We start from the raw sequence: 21,193 nt of genomic DNA on the forward strand, positions 1-21,193 counted from the left end.
TTTGCATTCATAATTGTAATATTCAGTTTAGTTTAGAGATACAGTGCGGAAACAAACCCTTTGGCCCACCAAGTCCGCAACGACCAGTGATCCCCGCAAGTTAACACTACCCTACACACACTAGGGACAATTTAATTGTTTTATAATAATAATGGATGGGATTTATATAGCGCCTTTCTAATACTCAAGGCGCTTTACATCGCATTATTCATTCACTCCTCAGTCACACTCGGTGGTGGTAAGATACTTCTGTAGCCACAGCTGCCCTGGGGCAGACTGACGGAAGCGTGGCTGCCAATCTGCGCCTACGGCCCCTCCGACCACCACCAATCACTCACACACACTCACACACATTCACACACAGGCAAAGGTGGGTGAAGTGTCTTGCCCAAGGACACAACGACAGTATGCACTCCAAGCGGGATTCGAACCGGCTACCTTCCGGTTGCCAGCCGAACACTTAGCCCATTGTGCCATCTGTCGTCCCGCGCCATCTGTCGTCCCAACCTATATACTTATATACCTAGCCAATTAACCTACAAACCTGTACGTCTTTGGAGTGTGGGAGGAAACCGAAGATCTTGGACAAAACACACCCAGGTCACGTACAATCTCCTTACAGACAACAACGGTAGTCAGATTCAAACCCGGGTCTCTCGCACTGCAAGGCAGTAGCTCTAATGGTACACCACCATGCTGCCCTCACTATTGTGTTCAAGAAGGAACTGCAGATGCTGGAAAATCGAAGGTACACAAAACAGCTGGAGAAACTCGGCGGGTGCAACAGCATCTATGGAGCGAAGGAAATAGGCAACGTTTCTGGCCGAAACCCTAGTCTGAAGAAGGGTTTCGGCCCGAAACGTTGCCTATTTCCTTCGCTCCATAGATGCTGCTGCACCCGCTGAGTTTCTCCAGCTTTTTTGTGTACCTGCCCTAACTATTGTTGTATCTATCATTACTGTATGTATGTTGTTTACTCTGTGAGCTTCAAAGGAACAAGAAATGTCATGCACAATGAAATGACAATAAACTAATCTGATACGAATAGACACGTGACCATTCCCTCCACATATGCTGCCTAACCTGTTGAGTTCCTCCAGCACTTTGAACTCTGCTCAAAATTCCACCAACTGCAGTTCCTTATATCTCTAATGTGAATCTGGATTTCATTCTAAACAAATTAATTTATCTGCATTATTTAAACATCCACGTTTGGAATGAATGATGCCACTGGCTTAGATCTGCCAAGATGAATGTTGAGCATCTCGTGGTGAGTTATCTATCCAGCCAAGCTTTACCCCTGTTAATTGCAACTGCAAAGAATGAGTATAATAAAATCATTCATTATGCTGTAGAATCATTTTCATTTGAACTAGTAGGTTTCTATAGCCAAATTCACACAAAGACATGTAATGATTTCTCAGCTTCCAATTCACATAATAGATAAGGGCACCAAAAATAAAAGATATACAAAATTATAGAATGTCAGTGTTTAATCTTCACATGAATATACAGCTCACTTCACATATGCAAACCTGTTTGCCACAGCCCTAGTTCTCATTTGTCTTCATCTTCCCCCAATCTAATTTTGAATGCACACGCAGTCTCTGCCTGAAGCACTAATGGTTGACTGGCATTGCTTTCTGGGCAGCCTATGTTCTATTTGGTGAATGTGTGATCACTGATACCTTCTTTCAGCTTAAACGATCCTGTCATATCCAAGGTCATTTCCTGACCTATTTATCGATCCAGGATTTATATAGACTCATTGATCAGCGCTTACAGAAATGATGTGCTGACAATCCTTGCAAACTGCGTGATCAATGGGAAATATTAACACTAAGGCATCTCTATCATTGACCATGCAGTCTAGAGATATTCCTCAAAATGGGACAGATGAAGATTTCACGCCAACATCGGTGGTGCAGCGGTAGAGTTGCTGCCTCACAGCGCCAGAGACCTGGGTTTGATGCTGACTGCAAGTGCTGTCTGTACAGAGTTTGTACATTCTCCCTGTGACCTCGTGGGTTTTCTCCGGGTGCTTTGGTTTCCTCCCACACTCCAAAGACGTACAGGTTTGTTGGCTTAACTGGCTTGGTATAAATGTAAGTTGTCCTTAGCGTGTGTAGGATAGTGTTAGTGTGTGGAGATCGCTGGTTGGTGCGGACTCAGTGGACCTAAGGGCCTGTTTCTGCATTGTAGAATAATAACAGATTTATTTTTTCTAAGTATCTACTGATGATGGAATGAAACTGACTGTGTGTGGAGTGAATGCTAATGGCCTGGGCTTCTCCTACCTTTGGGGGAATGGCTGATGTCTTCAGCCACACGCCTCCGCTCGAGAGATTTAAATTAAACAGCAGCTTGGAGATATCTTAATCTGAACATGTTTCAACTTCCAGGGGGAATAGATGAATGGGCAGATCTACTCTGCTAATCAATGGTGAGTGAAATTGGATGATGGTAAGACAAGACTATTGACCAATCCAGTTGGTGTCCTGCTCAGACAGAAACCTTAATGTAAAGCCGCAAAGTCACTGGGCAATGAGAATAGTTTGCATTATTCATAACACATCGAATGTCTCCAGACTTTTTCATTCAGTTAGCTTTTTGATTTGGTGGCACATCAGTTTTAAAAGTCTCAACCAATTTTTCCAATTCCCCAGATAGACTGGAGTAAAGCTGGAGTAATTCAGCAGGTTCAGACAGCATCTCTGGAGAGAAGGAATAGGTGACGTTTCAGGTCGAGACCATTCTTCAGAACCAGCATCTGCAGTTTCTTCCTACGCATCTCGTCTTTTCCAATTCCCCAGTCAACTCAACCTTTCCCATCTCTGTAGCATCTTCCATCTCTAGAATCATCCAAGATCTCAGTCATCCCACGACCGCCCTGTCTGCCCTCATTTTCTGCCTCAAAACCAGCTGCGCCTCAGAAAGAATTCTAGAACTCCGGGCCTCAAGAGCTCTGGATATCCTTCTGCAAACCCTTTTAATGCTCTGCCCTGTCCCCTTCGTTAAGGCACTCTCTAAAATATACCTCTTTGACCAAGCTTGAAATTATCCGACATCCGTTCCTGTGGAGCCCTCTGGAATTATTATGTGATGCTAAAAACATCGTGCAATTGCAGCTTATTATTCTCAGTGGTTCCTTGGACAAAATAAATTTCAAAGTCTGAAGAAGGGGCCTGACACAAAACGTCACCTATCCTTTTTCTCCAGTGATGTTGCCTGACACACTGAGTTAAGGGGCTGTCCCACTGCGGCAACCTAATTGGCGAGTTTAGAAGAGTTTGAAAAAGTGTCACGTTGAAGATCTCCTTCGACTATGTTGAAGACTAGCTTCGACTAGCTTCGGGAAATTTGGACACCAAATAGTGGAGAGTGAAGACGACCTCCTTCGATCTCCTTCGACCTCCCTTCAACTATGTTGAAGACTATCTACGACTACCTTTGATTACATTCAACTACCCTCGATTACCTACGAATAACATACCGACCTACTATGATCTACTTTGACTAAACCTACGAGTAAAATAAAATCGATATTTTCAACATGTTGAAAAATACGCCACGACCTAGCTGAGGCCTCGAGTAGGCAAGGGCTACTCTCAAGCAGCCAGGAGAGTTACAAAGACCTCCTAGGACCTTGTGACGACTATGCTGCGAGTATGAGTCGAGGGCAAACTCTTCTAAAATCGCCAATTAGGTCGCAGCAGTGGGACAGTCCCTTAACTCCAGCACTTTGTGTCTATCTTAAATTGTCTCTGTTTGGATTGAGGTAACTGGAGCTGCCTGTCTCTTTGCTAAGCACAAATAATATAGAAAAAGACACAAAGTGCTGGAGTAACTCAATGGGTCGAGTAGCATCTCTGGAGAACAGGGGTAGGTGATGTTCCAAGTCGGGACTCTTCTCCTCATGAAACATCTACTTTGAAGAAGTTCTCCTCCACCTACAGTTCATTTTTTCCACAAATAATAGAAACATAGAAAATCAGTGTAGGAGTAGGCCATTTGTCCCTTTGAGCCAGCACCGTCATTCAATATGATCATGGCTGATCATCCAAAATCAGTACCCCGTTCCTGCTTTCTCCACATATCCCTTGATTCCATTAGCCCTAAGAACCATATCTAACTCTCTATTGAAAACATCCAGTGAATTAGCCTCCACTGCCTTCTGTGGAAGAGAATTCTACAGATTCCTACACACTCGCTGGGTGAAAAAGTTCTTCCTCATCTCAGTCCTAAATGTAATACCCCTTATTCTTAATACAGGTCAGGAAAGCCCTGGACCACGGTAAGTTCATGGATTGAGTTCTCTCATTCTGAGGGCATAACAATGTGCACAAATTTAAAAGAAAAGGGGCAATTGAAATCTTAATGACATGGAAAATAAATTCTAACTGTAGCTCTAGACTCTCATCAGCCCAGTGAGTTTGACAAGTCTGATGTTGTTCCATACAATACCGCAGGGCTCAGCTTCGCTCTTTTTAGTGTTTATAGTCTAATGGTTCAATCCTCTCGGTGTCCTGGGGAGGTCAGATGTATGTACATTTCATTCTGAAAGCAAATTAAATCCCTCTGGCAGTTAGAAATTCAGAGCATGGGGCGGATTCAGCCATGCTTGCACAAGGCGATAGATGGGGACATCACTGAGATTCCGATTCTGGAGAGCGGAATAACTAACGCTGTACCAGCGAGGAGGGAATATCATTAGACCGAAAGCAGCAGTATATGCCAGAGCTGCGTGGTGCATTGGGTGTGTACAACACAAGGAAAAGGAATAAAATATAATGCCTTGGTAATAAAGGCAGTGTCAACAAGCAATGTTTGCTAAACTAAAACCCCAAGTGACTTGCCTTTCACGAAAAGCTAGGACTGCACGTCCTTAAACACTAATTCACAGCAGGCTTGCAACCCATGAGGCAGGGAAGGGAGATGAGATGAGGGAATTCCAAGAAATGACTTGATGATACAAGTAAACACTCAATGCGTCTAGAACTGTAATTTTTAAAGAATATCTTTCTCTCTTGTTTTAAACGGTCTCAGGCTCCAGCAGTGAATTCTCAACACTAACTCCCTCACTTGCTGTTAACGGACACATGGGATGAACAGGCTCCAGAAGTAATTGAAAGAGGGAAACCTTAGGGAAATGTAGGGCAGCAACAAGGCGCTGCAGATGCCGGAAACTTGAGCAAAATACAAACTGCTGGAGGAACGTTGAAATGTACAGAATAGTGAAAGGCTTGGATAGAGTGGATGTGGAGAGGGTGTTTCCACTAGTGGGGGAGTCAAGGACTAGAGGTCATAGTTTCAGACTTAAAGGACATTCGTTAAGGAAGATGAGGAGAAATATCTTTAGTCAGAGGGTGGTGAATCTGCAGAATTCTTTCTACAGAAGGCTGAGAAGGCCAAGTCAGTGGATATTTTTAAGGAAGAGATAGATATTGATTAGGTTATGGAGAGAAGGCAGGAGAATGGGATTAGGAGGGAGGGATAGATCAGCCATGATTAAATGGCGGAGTAGACGTGATGGGCCAAATGGCCTAATTCTGCTCCTATCACTAATGATATTATGATGTTATGAACACATCTTTGTTTTGGCAGGTAGCATCTATGGAAGGAAATGGACAGAGATGTTTTGGGCTGGGACTCTTCTTCGGACTGGCTGAATCTAAGGCAGTTGATCTTTATCCCCCACCCCCCTTCCCTTCACATTCCCCTCTCATTGTACTTCTCTCCCCCCTTTTTTGTCTCACATCCCTCCTTCCTTGCCCATCAGACTCTATCATCCTCAGCCCCTAGTTACTTCCACCAAACATCGGCCCAGCCTCTGCTGTTATCCCCACCACTCTCTCCCCCACCTGACTCTCTTCACCAGCCCATCCCTCTCCTCCTGGATACCCCTCTAGTGCCAACACTTGCCCCACCTTTCCCTCCTCCTCTTTGATCCGTTTTTCTCCCCTCCACTCTTTCAGTACAGAGGAAGGTTCTCAACCTAAAACGTCGATTGTCCTGTTAACTTCACACTTGCTGCCTCATTCGCTGAGTTGCTTCAGCAGATTATTTGTTGACAGTGTCATTACAACCATGGAGATGGTTGACTTGACAATGTCCACGTCATCTTTAGTCAACCACTTCCTTGTGTTCATTTACACACACTCAAAATGAATTAAAGTCAGTACATGTATGCACAGAAAACACCTCTTAAGAGTTGAGGTGGATCTTTGTCATGCATGGAATACTGTCTGAATTGGTGTCTGACCACACATTAACTTCCGGGTAACACAATCTGCCACAGGCAATGATAGTCCAGTTTTATACTGCCATCATAGAGTCTGTCCTCACCTTCTCCATCATGATCTGGTTTGACTCAGCCACCAAGCATGACATCCGGAGACTGCAGCGCATCGTTCGATCAGCCGAGAAGGTTATTGGCTGCAACCTTCCCTCCATTGATGAACTGTACACTGCAAGGGCCAGGAAGCGAGCGGGCAAGATCATCTCTGACCCCTCTCACCCTGGCCACAAACTCTTTGAAGCACTTCCCTCTGGAAGGCAACTCCGGACTGTCAAAGCCGCCAGAGCCAGACATAAAAACAGTTTTTTACCATGAGCAGTAGCTCTACTCAACAACCAAAAGTCTGTAGCCTCTTTTTGCTCTGGTTTTTTTAATTCATACTTCATAAGTTTAAATTATAATGTTTTATTCTTAATTGTCTACTGTATATCGTATTGTTACTTGTGAGCAAAGCACCAAAGCAAATTCCTTGTATGTTTTCATACTTGGCTAATAAAATTTATTCAATTTAATTCAAAATGCTGAAGTAACTCAGCGGGACAGGCAGCATCTCTGGAGAGAAGGAATGGGTGATGTTTCAGGTCGAGACCCTCTTCAGACATCACCCATTCCTTCTCTCCAGAGATGCCTTCTGGCCTGCTGAATTACTCCAGCATGTTTAGTCCATCGAACAGTATCTAAGCTTCACTTCAAGAAGCATTACAAAATCCTCTGAGTATTTTATATAGCTCCAATCTATTGCCTCTCGTACTTCAAAATTCCAAAGAATATAGGCCCACTCTACTCAAATATCCACACAGTAACCCTTTCACCCCAGTAGTGCACCCTATGAAACCTTTGTTACATTCCCTAGAAGACAAACCTTCCTTGGGCAAATAAATATGTCCCTACATGGCATCAGCTTAAGGTACAGTCACAAAGAGCTCCTTTATAATTATAGCAAGACTTCCTTAATTTAATAACCAAAGGGAAATGCACCATTTGGTTTGCTAATTGGTTGCAGTGGCTGCAGGCTAACTTTTAGTAATTCATGTATTAGAACCCAAAATCTGTCTGAATATCACATTCCAGCAACAACTTGCATTTCAAGTTGAAGGTTGATATTACGGCAATATATTGGACCTATGCAAAACACTCTTACTAAATGAATTTAAGCAGCACTTAAATTAAAATCTGGCCCTGGGCCAATTATGCTTCCCTCAGCTCAATAATCCAACTCAGGCAAAATGCCAACACTAACCCAAATAAATCAATGACACTTGACACTTTGACATTAGAGCCATTCAGAAAGGCTTTACTTTAAATGGTCTGGGACCAGTGTCTCAGTGCATCGAATAACTAGAATGAAGGCAGGGCTTTAAACTAAATAGTGGATGTAAGGGTTTAGGTAAAGAGAAATTTAGGGTATTAAAGAGAAAGGATAACATTTCAGAACTGAGTAGCACTATGGTTAAATGAATGGCAGTTCTTCAGGCCATAGTAAAGGAATAAGAATGTGGTCGTGACCAGGGTCAAAGGAGTGACAATGGTGTAAAATCAAAATTAGAGGCTTCTTAAAACTTTGTATCTGAATGCTTGAAGCATTCCAACATAATAAGTAAATTAGTAGCACAAATAGTGATAGATGATTGTAACATCACAGCTATTACAAAGGCACGGTTGCAAGGTGACCAGGAGGGCTACCTCTGTTAGAAAAGGATTATGGTGAGACATGGGAAAATCTGGAAATAGAATTAGTTTGGAAAGAGGTAAGAAATAATGTCAAAGGAATCAATGGAAGTAGTTTTCTGATCCCTATAATGGCAATGCCTTTGGGCAAAGTATCATTCAAAAGGTGGGAGGTAGACAAAAATGCTGGAGAAACTCAGTGGGTGAAGCAGCATCTATGGAGCGAAGGAATAGGTGACGTTTCGGGTCGAGACACTTCTTCAGACTGATGTGTGGGTGGTGGAGGGGGGGGGGGGGGGTGAGGGACGGGAAGAAGAATGGAAGAGACGGAGACAGTCAAAAGGTGCGGGTTGTTACAAAGGTGCAATGCATGGGTGACTTTAATCTTCACATAGGTTGTGCAAATCACATTGGTTAAGATAGCCTAGTTCATGCAATACATTCAACGCAGTGTTACAGAACAGTACATTGGAGGCCCAGTCAGCGACCAGGCTATTTTTGGTTCAGTTGTGTGCAATTAATGCATTTCCAGTAACCAGTCGTCTGGGCAAAAGTGATCATAATATGACACAGATTGAAAAACTTAAATTGTAAGAAGTTAAAGGAGACATTTCATCACAAAGAATAGTAGAGCTTTGAGTATGGAGGGGAAAGTTCCACACCAACAAATGCTAATTAAAAGAAAACTGATGAAGGGGTGAAAATCAAATATGGGAAGGAACTGGCAAGCAATATGAAAACAGTACGAGCTTTGTACAAGGAATGAAGTAGCAAAAGTAAACACTGTTCTTTTGGAAGCTGATCTGGGAATTAGTAACAGCGGGGGAAGGAAATGTCAGAGATGTTGAACTAACATGTTGCACCTGCGAACAAATTAAAAGTATGCCACGTGTAGGAAATAGAGGGCAAAAGAGAGAGTGGAACTTAATACAATCTTAATACCAAGGGGAATATTGCTCAGCGAACTAATCGGTCTCAAGATTAAAAATCTCATGAATCTGATCAGTTCCATATGGCTGTCAGGGACTATTGGGGGGAGGAGGGGGGGGGGATGCAGGGGAATGGGGTTGAGGGGGAAAGATAGATCAGCCATGATTGAATGGTGGGGGAGACTTAATGGGCTGAATGACCTAATTCTGCTTTTATAACTTATGAGCTGCTGTTCATGAGAATGCATCTTGAGTATTAAACATGGAACCAGTGTGTTCCAGGTTGAGATAAAATAAATTGTAAGAAGAGAAATCAAGGGTCATGGGAAACAATAGACAACAGACAATAGGCGTCTTGGCCCTTCAAGCCAGCACCGCCATTCAATGTGACCATGGCTGATCATCCACAATTAGACACAAAATGCTGGAGTAACTCAGCGGGACAGGCAGCATCTCAGGAGAGAAGGAATGGGTGACGTTTCAGGTCGAGACCCTTCTTCAGACTGGTCTCGGGAGACAAGGCAGGAAAATGGAGCTGAGGGCAGCTGTCAGTTTAGCCTTATTGAATTTTATTGAATCTCCGAGCTCCAGCAGCCTGCGAGAGACTACTCCTCCTCCTACTTACCTTCTTATTAACCAGTGACAAGTTGAGTTACGGCAAAACACTACTCAGTGGTTTCCACTAAAGGTAGAAGCGTATGAATTATTTAACAGTCGCAACAGACCCAGGATGTAATATTCCACAGATGGGTAGTTTATCACAAAACTAGAGGTTATCTCCTTGCAGTAAAGTGCTCTCCCCATCCTTTGAATGTCACAGTGCTTGGAATTTAGAAGGATTATTTGAGTGAGCAAGACTCAGCCTGGAGCATTCCCTGAGGCACAATATATCACACTCCAACAGCCGACCAGAACAGACATCGCCCTGACATGCCAGTAAATCAGGGGAACTGTGCATTCAATTCTGACAAAGGTAAATGTAACCATGATAAATTTAATCTGAAACCAGATTTGAATTCACTGAAAAGGTTCTCTGAGATAATGTCCCCACCATAGCACTATATTGGAAAAAAATTCTAACCAACGGTGGCGCAGCGGCAGAGTTGCTGCCTTACAGCGCCAGAGACCCGGGTTCGATACCGACTACGGGTGCTATCCGTACCGAGTCTGTACGTTCTCCCTGTGACCTGCGTGGGTTTTCTCCAGGATCTCCGGTTTCCACCCACACTCCAAAGACATACAGGTTTGTAGGTTAATTGGCTTGGTATAAGTGTAAATTGTCCCTAGTGTGTGGAGGCTCATGTAAGTGTGCGAGGACTGCTGGTCGGTGCGGACTTACAATGTTTCCGCACTGTATTCTTTAAACTAAACTAAACTGACTCAAACTACATCTACTCGAGATTCCTGGTATCTCTGAGAGGCTAAGTTTCTAAGTGTCTAACCTATAAATATGAGAAAGGAAACAATGTTATTTGATATTTTCAAATCTTACACATGCCGCAAATTTGTTCAATATCTTTCTCTGGGCAAAGTTGTTGCATATTTGAATGAGAAAGTAGTTTTGATTAAAGGTGTTGCAGAGAGACAGGAACGCAGCCGAAGCTAAGACCTGGGCATTAATCATGCGTTGGAGATAGTGATCGATGATGATTTGTAAATGACAAGGCAGATGCAGCAAATGTTAAACTTGAGAGTGCAATAATCTTCCTCCTGATGAGTCAGATTAATCAAGGAGCATTAAACGAGACAAAGTGCGAGCACAGCTTCTACTGAGAGAGATTAAGCAAAGCATTTCTTAAAATGGAAACATCCCAATAGCTTGTCCAACTGTCCTGAAGCCTCCACTGGTATCACTTACTGGATGGAGTTATCCATTCTGGACACGGTCAGAAACGCAGCCAGGTTGGCAGTGTAGGAGGAGCACACGATGAGCGTGAACAGCCACCAGCTTCCCATCACAATCCGCATGGCAAACGAGTTCATGGGTGAGTCTCCACCTGCAAGCAGAACATTCATTGACGTGTTGAGATGGTAAGAACATGTCAAATAGCATCAAGAGCAGGCTGCGTGGTTGCCCGAGCCTGCCCTGCCACTCAATAAGACCAGAGCTGATCCTGTTATTTACTGTTCAATCTCCCCATTACATGACTCAATCACCTGCCCAAAACCTAGCAATCCCAGCCTCCAATATCATCACTGATGGACCAGCCCCCAACCTCGGACCTAGTAGGCAAGATAGTATTAGTGTGCGGGGATCGGTGGTCAGTGCGAAATCGGTGGGCCGAAGGGCCTGTTTCCTCACTTTATTTCTGAACTAAAACAAAACTAAACTAAACCAAAGAGTTACCATGATAGTATATGAGCAGCGTGTGTGCACCAACATTGTACACCAAATCATACTCCAGCAGTGTGTGCCAGTATAGTGTACCAGCGACATATACAAAAATCACCCACTAGCAGTGCATAGAGTACAGAATGTCAGTCCAGCTATACACCGGTATTTATTCTATTAAACTTTATTTAATTCAAAGGCAATTCCATTTTGTGGATACTGCAGAACTATCATGAAATTGAGACATTACACATTGGAAATTAGATGCAGATTTAAGTTTTCTGAATAATTTAAAGAAATCATTCTTTCCTTCTGTGGAAACTGTAGCTACAGTCACAATACACAAATTAGATACATTAGCAACATTATCACTAATTTACATCTACCAATTAGGATAATTACAAAATTGACTTATCTTTACAATTCAAAGTCTGGCAGATTCGCTTTTTGCAAAAATGACTTCTATTATGTTAATAAGATGCATTAATGTAAATTAGAGTTGGCTTCTCCCTGTCCCTGTCTTGAGATCGTGAATTTGTACAGTTCTCAATCCTCCACCTGCTCTGATCAATGAGACTTTCAACGTTGGGTAATTGAATAACCTAGAATTCATTGGAGCACAGATTAACTCCCTGGCTACAATTATATTTAGCCTACAAAGTAAAAAATACTTATACAAATGCATTTATAACACGAGTTTCATGGAAAAGGTTTTTTTAGTCATGGAAATAGTTTTTATTGACGCATTAGATGTACCATCACTGTTGTCTGGGTGATGCCTGACAGAAAAAAACTGTCTCCTCACTGCATTGTGGCAAAGGTCACAATTCCAATTCTCTTTGAAAAATACTGATAGATCAGTTTTCACCATCTTCTCAAGGAGAGCGTCTCAACTTTTTAAGGGGGAAGAAGTATTATTGACCTCCTTTAGTTCTTTTGTCAATGATTTTCAATATCTGGCCTCTGGTTATTGAACCATTCACCAGAGGGGATCTGGTTTTCTCTATTTGAGATCAGAATCCCATCGAAACATTAATCAATAAAGTCAACCTAACTAACCTGTTGTACAGACAACAGAAGACAAGGTGATGTGGGCACTAGGCAATTAGCAACCCGCTGTTTCCTATCTTTCTTTTTGAATATCAATAAAGTGCAAAGGTCAATGTTAAAGGTGATGAGCTCAGTTTATCTTCAGTTTTCAAGGTGAAGGGGAAAAGATTTAATAGGAATCTGAGGGGTAACTTTTTCACACAAAGGGTGTATGGAACAAGCTGCCAGAGGAGGTAGTTGAGGCTGGGACTATCCCAACATATAAACAGTTAGACAGGTACATGGATGGGACAAGTTTGGGGGGATATGGACCAAACGCAGGCAGGTGGGACTAGTGTAGATTGGACATGTTGGCCAGTGTGGGCAGATTGGGCCAAAGGGCCCGTTTCCACACTCTATTGAGTCAAAGAGTCACAGAGTGATACAGGGTGGAAACAGGCCCTTTGGCCCAACCTGCCCACACTGGTCAACATGTCCAAGCTACACTTGGATGGTACTTCTTAATGTTGCTGCTAACAGCACTGTGACACCTTTGTGCCTTTGTACCTGGCTCCCGATTTCTCCATATCTGCGGGGGAGAGCTCAGTGTTCAAAGGCGGGATTAAGATTCTCACGGCACTGCATACATATCTGAAAACAAAACTGCTTCTCATTGTTCCAAAAGTCTTAAATAAAAGATCTGTTTTGTGTGAGCGAGGATCTGAAAGTAGCAGTCAGCTCCCAAATTCATACCTTGCATTCTCCATAAAATAATCAGGAGTTGAGAGAGCAGACTGCAGAATGTTCGATGCCTTGGGACACCACTGTATTACTTGGTAACCGGCCTGATGTGAACTTAGTGGACTGCAATGGCACTGTGCCAACATTGGTATTTGCCACTTACTGCTGATGTTACTGGGAATTGGGGAATACTTGATGGAGTGTAGCCAGGAACACAACTCTTGGCTCTCGAACTAATGCAAAGTTCTTTGTTCAAAATACACTTCTGATTGTCTATTATTCCTGTGGTCTAAGGGTCTTTGTTTAATGTACAGGCTTATCCATTAATCTTCAATGTGTTCTCCAAGTTGGCCTTGGGTAGCTGTACTATGCATGTTAAATTAATAAACCATGATGCTTAATAATCAAACAGTTCCTTTAAAAAAAATGTTTTTCTCTCCTTGTTCCCATGCATTAGAACATAAGGAAATGGAACTGGATGAAAACAGTTGGCTCCTCACACCCATTTGGCCATTTAATTAGATCAGGATTGCATCTCAATCTGTTACTGTCTGATTCTAACACCTGGAATGTTCTTACTTTCATTGCTGTATCTGCCTAAAACAGCATCTACAGCTCTCAAAGGTAGAGGAATTCCATCCATTCACAACCATCTTTCCTCTTGACATCCCTCCCCCAGGGTGTCTTGCTCTGCAATTCTTACTTCTCCCTCACGCACACAAACTGGTTCCTGGTGTGTTCGCTCATGAGCCATTGGATTCACTACATTCACGCACCATTTCCCAGTCAACACTGTGAGCAGATGTTCGATAGTTACCTTGCTGAACAAATGCTCCGTAGACCAGCCAGATGGCGGTGTGCAGAGTGCTGAAGGTGGAGGCCGGACTCTGAGAGTGCGTTGGAGTCTGCGTTCGGACCAACTGCACCCGATTGAGCACAAAGATCAGGACCCCCACCAGCGGGATGGCAGCGGCAATGCAGGCCCACACTGCAAGGTCAAAGGGGGCAAAGACTGAGAAGATGTTGATCTTTTCTTCCGGCTTCTTCACGAGGATGCCAATTGAATAATCCATGTAGCGCTTGCTGAAGTCCACAACACTCTCTCTCTCCGGAGTGATGGTTATTGCTGAGACTGCTATGTCTGCTTTCTGTGGACAAGAAGACAGGCAAAGTTATCATCCTGATATCAGGACTTTAGCAGCCCATTTCGAGTAGTATTTCCGGGAATTAGCTTGTTTGTTCAAGTTCATTGATGGTCTGAATTTCTCATTGAAGAAAAGGACCTTTCCTCAATTACCTTGCCAATCAGCTCAGCCTGCAATGTCTTCATAAGTTCATATGTAATAGGAGAAGAATGAGGCCAATTGACCCATCAAGTCTACTCCGCCATTCAATCATTGCTGACATCTTTATCTTTATGTTATACAGTTCCACATGGTTCACTCACCTCGTCCAAAGTTTGCAGTTCAAACCTCACTCAGATTAGAGCACATAATCTGTGGTAAAAATAGTGAGCCAAATTCCCAATGATTGAAATTTCACCTCATATTCCTGACTGAATGAGCAGCCACCAGACTTCATTATGTCCCTTCACAGTGGTTAGATATATATCATTTCAAAACTGATGTACAATTTGATTTGTAGTGATTGTAACACAATAATCTCATTAAATTCAAATCTCCTATTTTAGGTAGCCTCTAACAAAACATCCCTCCCCCACAAAACACCCCTTTCTCCCCCCCATACCCCCCTTCTCCTCGCCTCCCCTGGGCCCTGCATGGACTTGCATCTATCTCTCCCCTCCTCTTTGCTCTCAACCTTTCACAGTTCTTCAATCCATTTGTCTCACACTTTCTGTAATTTCATCTCTAGCCTTTGTGTCCAATCATCTGCCTATCAACCCCCACCTCCCCACCTCCCCCCCCCCCCCTGCCTGTGTTCACCTGTTACCTGTCAAGCTCTGTCTTTCCCTTCCTCCATCTAACTTTCTCCCCCCACACACCAGAATCAGTTTAAAGAACAGTCCCGACCTGAAACATCATCTATTAATGTTCTCCAGGGATGCTGTCTGACCCATTGAGTCACTCCAGCATTTTGTGTCATAGAAACATAGAAACTCTTTACTTTTTGTGTCCTTTCGTAAACCGGATCTGCAGTTTCTTGTATCTGCAGTAATCTCATGGATAGTTTTGTGACTGGTATAAATGAAGGAATAAAACTCTCCTGAAGATTGCTCTGACACTGCTCCTGGATTATGTCCTTGCACTGATCTCCATTGATACTCTGATACATTCATGGACCCACCTACGCTGCGTGTGTGATGCTTGTCTCTAAGCCTAGAGTTGTTTAAGCCAAGGACGTACCTGCCAACATCAATCTGGGAATAAAGGAATAACTGGAATAAATGCTGATGATGGTGCCACTGGGAGAGGCAAATAACATCAAACTGCCTGGCACATAAGAAAGCATGTAATTAAATAAACAAATGCTGACGAGATCTAAAACCAGTCATTTTGATAAAGTAATTGGAAAGCATTCAAGCTTTATCATTGTGAATTAAATATCACCTGCCTGATACTATTAATTAAATAATGGTTTTGCAGTCACTTGTAATGAAAGCATAAATCCACTTTGATACAATTATACTTCTGCCACTTTTAATTTGGAAGCAGTAGGAACTTGCCCTTTGGAATGGTCTGAATTTCTTCCCCTTGTTTTTAGCTCTCTCCCTGGCCTCACTGCTTCTCTCTCTCTTAAATCGTGCAAGTCCTTGTCTTCTGGTTCATTCGGGTTTATTGGCAAGTAAGAATTTCATCAATCTAGCTGGGACATATGACAATAAAACACTCTTGACTTGACTCCTACTCAATGACCAGGTCCTGCATTATCCTTGATAATAATTGCTACTTCATTGGCAGTCATGTCATCCATTGCCAAGGTGCCAGGCTGATTAATGCTGAGAATCTATAAGGCGCTGGTCAGGCCGCATTTGGAGTACTGTGAGCAATTCTGGGCCCCATATCTGGGGAAGGGTGTGCTGGATTTGGAGAGGGTCCAGAGGAGGCTTTTAAGAAAGATCCCAGGAATGAGTGGGTTAGCATATGATGAGCGCTTGACATCACTGGGCCTCTAATCGCTGGAGTTTAGAAAGTTGAGGAGGACCTCATTGAAACCAACAGAATAATGAAAGGCATGGAGTGGATGTGGAAAGGATGTTTCCACTGGTGGGAGAGTCTGGGACCAGAGGTCACAGCCTCAGAATTAAAGGGTGTTATGTTGAAAAGGAGATCAGGAGGAACTTAGTCAGAGGGTAGTTAATCTGTGGAGCTCATTGCCACAGAGGGATGTGAAGGCCATCAGTGAATATTTTTAAGGCAAAGACAGACAAATTCTTGATTAGAAGGGTCAAGAGGTATGGGGAGAAGGCAGGAAAATGGGATTTGGGGGCAGAGATCAGCCATGATTGAATGGCGGAGTAGACTCGATGGGCTGAATGGCCTAATTCTACTGAACATGTGAGCTTCTAATTCTCTCCTTCAACATCACCTCTCTCTTCTCAGCCAATATCATCAAAGACTCACAGAATCCCGGCCATCTGATTTCATTCCTCCTAGAAGAAGGTGCAGGAGCGAAAGAGAAAACTTGAACCTTGTGGGAAGGGTAGTTTCTCACCTGTGGGAAGGGTTAAATAATAGCTTCTTCCCGGCAACCATCAGGCTTTGAACACTCCACAACACTAACATCAGCAACTGTGAACTTCAATGCAAATTCATGTTCATTTAATCTAGGAGTAGAAATAGGCTGTTCGACCCATCAAGTCTACTCCGCCATTCAATCATGGCTGATCTATCTTTCCCTCTCAACCCCATTCTCCTGCCTTCTCCCCATAACCCCTGACTCCTTTACTAATGAAGAATCTGTCAATCCCCGCCTTAAAAATATCCATTGGCTTGGCCTCCACAGCCGTCTGTGGCAATGAATTCCACAGATTCATCGGCCCCTGACTAAAGCAAATCCTCCTCATCATGCAGTGCAACGTGTCTTTGGTAGCAGTACTACTTTGATTTTTGTTGCCCTAGTATTACGGTTAATTACTAATTATTTTTTTAGATCATTTCCCAATGTATTACATTTACAACCTTGTTAGGCTTTGGCAAATAATAATTGAAATGTTGCCACATATGATAATCAAACACTCTTGACTGGACTCTTGAAACACTATCTGCAGTACTACCTCTTTAACCCAGATTATATTTGTTGATCTTGCTATTTCCATACATGGTTCAAAGTTGTATCTGACAATGCTCCTGCAAAATGCTTTAGAACCTTTTTTTACATTAAAGTTGCTCCGAAATGCAGGCTTTCCCCCCCAACAATTAGTGTTACCTACATGGATTTGCTCGGCGACTTTATCATATAACCATATAACCATATAACAATTACAGCACGGAAACAGGCCATCTCGGCCCTACAAGTCAGTGCCGAACAACTTTTTTCCCTTAGTCCTACCTGCCTGCACTCATACCATAACCCTCCATTCCCTTCTCATCCATATGCCTATCCAATTTATTTTTAAATGATACCAACGAACCTGCCTCCACCACTTCCACTGGAAGCTCATTCCACACCGCTACCACTCTCTGAGTAAAGAAGTTCCCCCTCTTGTTACCCCTAAACTTCTGTCCCTTAATTCTGAAGTCATGTCCTCTTGTTTGAATCTTCCCTTTTCTCAAAGGGAAAAGCTGATCCACATCAACTCTGTCTATCCCTCTCATCATTTTAAAGACCTCTATCATGTTCCCCCTTAACCTTCTGCGCTCCAGAGAATAAAGACCTAACTTATTCAACCTTTCTCTGTAACTTAGTTGTTGAAACCCAGGCAACATTCTAGTAAATCTCCTCTGTACTCTCTCTATTTTGTTGACATCTTTCCTATAATTGGATGACCAAAATTGTACACCATACTCCAGATTTGGTCTCACCAATGCCTTGTACAATTTTAACATTACATCCCAGCTTCTATACTCAATGCTCTGATTTATAAAGGCTAGCATACCAAAAGCTTTCTTTACCACCCTATCTATATGAGATTCCACCTTCAAGGAACTATGCACGGTTATTCCCTGATCCCTTCTGGGATTCTTCAATTCCCTACCATTTACCATGTACGTCCTATTTTGATTTGTCCTGCCAAGGTGTAGCACCTCACATTTATCAGCATTAAACTCCATCTGCCATCTTTCAGCCCATTCTTCCAAATGGCCTAAATCACTCTGTAGACTTTGGAAATACTCTTCATTATCCACAACACCCCCTATCTTGGTATCATCTGCATACTTACTAATCCAATTTACCACACCTTCATCCAGATCATTGATGTACATGACAAACAACAGTGGACCCAACACAGATCCCTGAGGCACCCCACTAGTCACCTGCCTCCAACCCGACAAACAACCATCCACCATTACCCTCTGGCTTCTCCCATTCAGCCACTGTTGAATCCATCTGGCTACTCCTGCATTTATACCCAACAGTTGAACCTTCTTAACCAACCTTCCATGAGGAACCTTGTCAAAGGCCTTACTAAAGTCCATATAGACAACATCCACTGCTTTACCCTCGTCAATTTCCCTAGTAACCTCTTCAAAAAATTCAAGAAGATTAGTCAAACATGACCTTCCAGGCACAAATCCATGCTGACTGTTCCTAATCAGACCCTGTTTATCCAGATGCTTATATATATTATCTCTAAGTATCTTTTCCATTAATTTGCCCACCACTGAAGTCAAACTAACAGGCCTATAATTCCTAGGTTTACTCTTAGAACCCTTTTTAAACAATGGAACAACATGCGCAGTACGCCAATCCTCGGGGACTATTCCCGTTTCTAATGACATTTGAAATATTTCTGTCATAGCCCCGGCTATTTCTACACTAACTTCCCTCAATATCCTAGGGAATATCCTGTCAGGACCTGGAGACTTATCCACTTTTATATTGTTCCAAAGTGTCAGTACTTCTTTTACTTTGAAACTCATAGTATCCATAGCTACTCTACTGGTTTCCCTTACCTCACATAATTCAATATCCTTCTCCTTGGTGAATACCGAAGAAAATAAATTGTTCAATATCTCCCCCATCTCTTTTGGCTCTGCAGATAGCTGTCCACTCCGTCTCTCCAATGGACCAATTTTATCCCTCGTTATCCTTTTGCTATTAATATAGCTGTAGAAACCCTTTGGATTTACTTTCACCTTACTTGCCAAAGCAACCTCATGTCTTCTTTTAGCTTTTCTAATTTCTTTCTTAAGATTCTTTTTACATTCCTTATACTCCTCATGTACGTGATTTACTTCATGCTGCCTATAATTATTGTAGATCTCCCTCTTTTTCCGAACAAGATGTCCAATTTCCCTTGAAAACCAGGGCTCTTTCCACTTTTTACTGTTTCCTTTCAACCGAACAGGAACATAAAGATTCTGTACTCTTAAAATTTCCCCTTTAAATGTCCTCCATTTCACTTCTACATCCTTCCCATAAAACAAAATGTCCCAGTTCACTCCTTTTAAATCATTTCGCATCTCATCAAAGTTAGCCTTTCTCCAATCAAAAATCTCAACCCTAGGTCCAGTTCTGACCCTCTCCATAATTATATTGAAACTAATGGTATTGTGATCACTGGACCCGAAGTGCTCCCCAACGCATAACTCCGCCACTTGTCCCATCTCATTTCCTAACAAGAGGTCCAACACTGCCCCTTCTCTAGTAGGTACTTCTATGTATTGCTACAAAAAACTATCCTGCACACATTTTACAAACTCCAAACCATTCAGCCCATTTACCGAATGTGTTTCCCAGTCTATGTGTGGAAAGTTGAAATCTCCCACAATCACTACTTTGTGCTTACTACTAATATCTGCTATCTCCTTACATATTTGCTCTTCCAATTCCCGATCCCCATCATGATAAAGAATTGTCTTGGTTACATCCCAGGCCTGTTACTGATTACCATATTCATACTCCACAAGCCCGTTTTAAGTTGCATGAAATATTCTCCAATATTTCACAATGGTATTGTGAAAATCTCTTTGCGTTGGCTCATTAACCGTATGACATTTGAAACTCCAGGGAGCTGGTAATTAGAGGATGGCCACGGATTTAAACAACTTAGTTTCAAGTAATTTGATGAACAAAATCATGTTATAATGGGCTGCAGCCTTCAATTTAACGTCAAACATTAGTAGGTATGAATGCTTAACGTGTTAATATGAAATTCTTCCCCCTGCTCCATTAAGAGAAAATATTCAATGATAATTAATCGCACATGGATTTCGGAGCGGACGGTGACAGTTGTCACACTGATTCCAATTTCTCATCTCCAACATTTGGCCACGACGGGGCATTCTGATGGGACATTTTCTCTGAAGAAGGGTTTCGGCCCGAAACGTTGCCTATTTCCTTTGCTCCATAGATGCTGCCGCACCCGCTGAGTCTCTCCAGCATTTTTGTCTACTTTTCCAGCATCTGCAGTTCCTTCTGGGACATTTTCTCTGTTGACGGAGGCTTCTGGACAAAAGGCCTGTGGCATCTCTGCTGTCTGAGGTACGAGTCCCAGCTTATCCATTAAAATTGGAGTCAGTCCATTCTTGGACCATATCAGTTGATGGTTTTCAGAGAGGGATTGGCAGGTGGTCTGCTATCCTTCTGTGACTGGAGTCATCAATATTGTAATGTATAGGGGAGAGGAACAAGAAAAGCTGCAAACACTTTTTCGTGTTTGTACGTGGAAATAAATGAAAAATTGAGAAAAATGCAAAAGGCCAGTATCTTCTTTAGATAGATGTTGCCAGAGATGCTGCCTGACCTGCTAAGCTACTCCAGCCCTTTGCGTCTATCTTCGGTATAAACCAGCTCCTTTCAACATTCTTCTTTAATTGTAAACTGTTGCCTACTGACTTTGACATTCACCTTTAAGTTGACGAATTATACTGTAGCCATGATGCATCGAGCTCTTCTGTCCTTCTAACTCTTAAGAAGCAATAGAACGCTGAGAAAGCTTCAGCAGAACTAGTCCCACCACCCAATGACACGAAGCATCCTGAAATAGTCTTCTATGATTCCATGCAGGTAACCATAGCCTGTTCTCCTTCCCATCACTAAATGACTCCGACTCATGGAGACAGAGATTAATGT

The 21,193-nt window shown here is 42.6% G+C and overlaps 1 protein-coding gene across 1 annotated transcript in view; it reads right to left on the minus strand.

Annotated features, from left to right (window-relative positions):
- The window catches only part of grid1 (glutamate ionotropic receptor delta type subunit 1), a 571,973-nt gene that overhangs the window by 30,688 nt on the left and 520,092 nt on the right, over positions 1-21,193 (minus strand). Inside the window, exons 11-12 of the mRNA XM_033012761.1 lie at positions 13,815-14,145; positions 10,754-10,892 (exon numbers count right to left, since the gene is read on the minus strand). Coding sequence (XP_032868652.1) covers positions 10,754-10,892; positions 13,815-14,145 — 470 coding nt within the window. The remainder of the gene's footprint in view (positions 1-10,753; positions 10,893-13,814; positions 14,146-21,193) is intronic.

The sequence above is a fragment of the Amblyraja radiata genome, chromosome 37 (assembly GCF_010909765.2).
Source record: "Amblyraja radiata isolate CabotCenter1 chromosome 37, sAmbRad1.1.pri, whole genome shotgun sequence".
NCBI lineage: Eukaryota > Metazoa > Chordata > Chondrichthyes > Rajiformes > Rajidae > Amblyraja > Amblyraja radiata.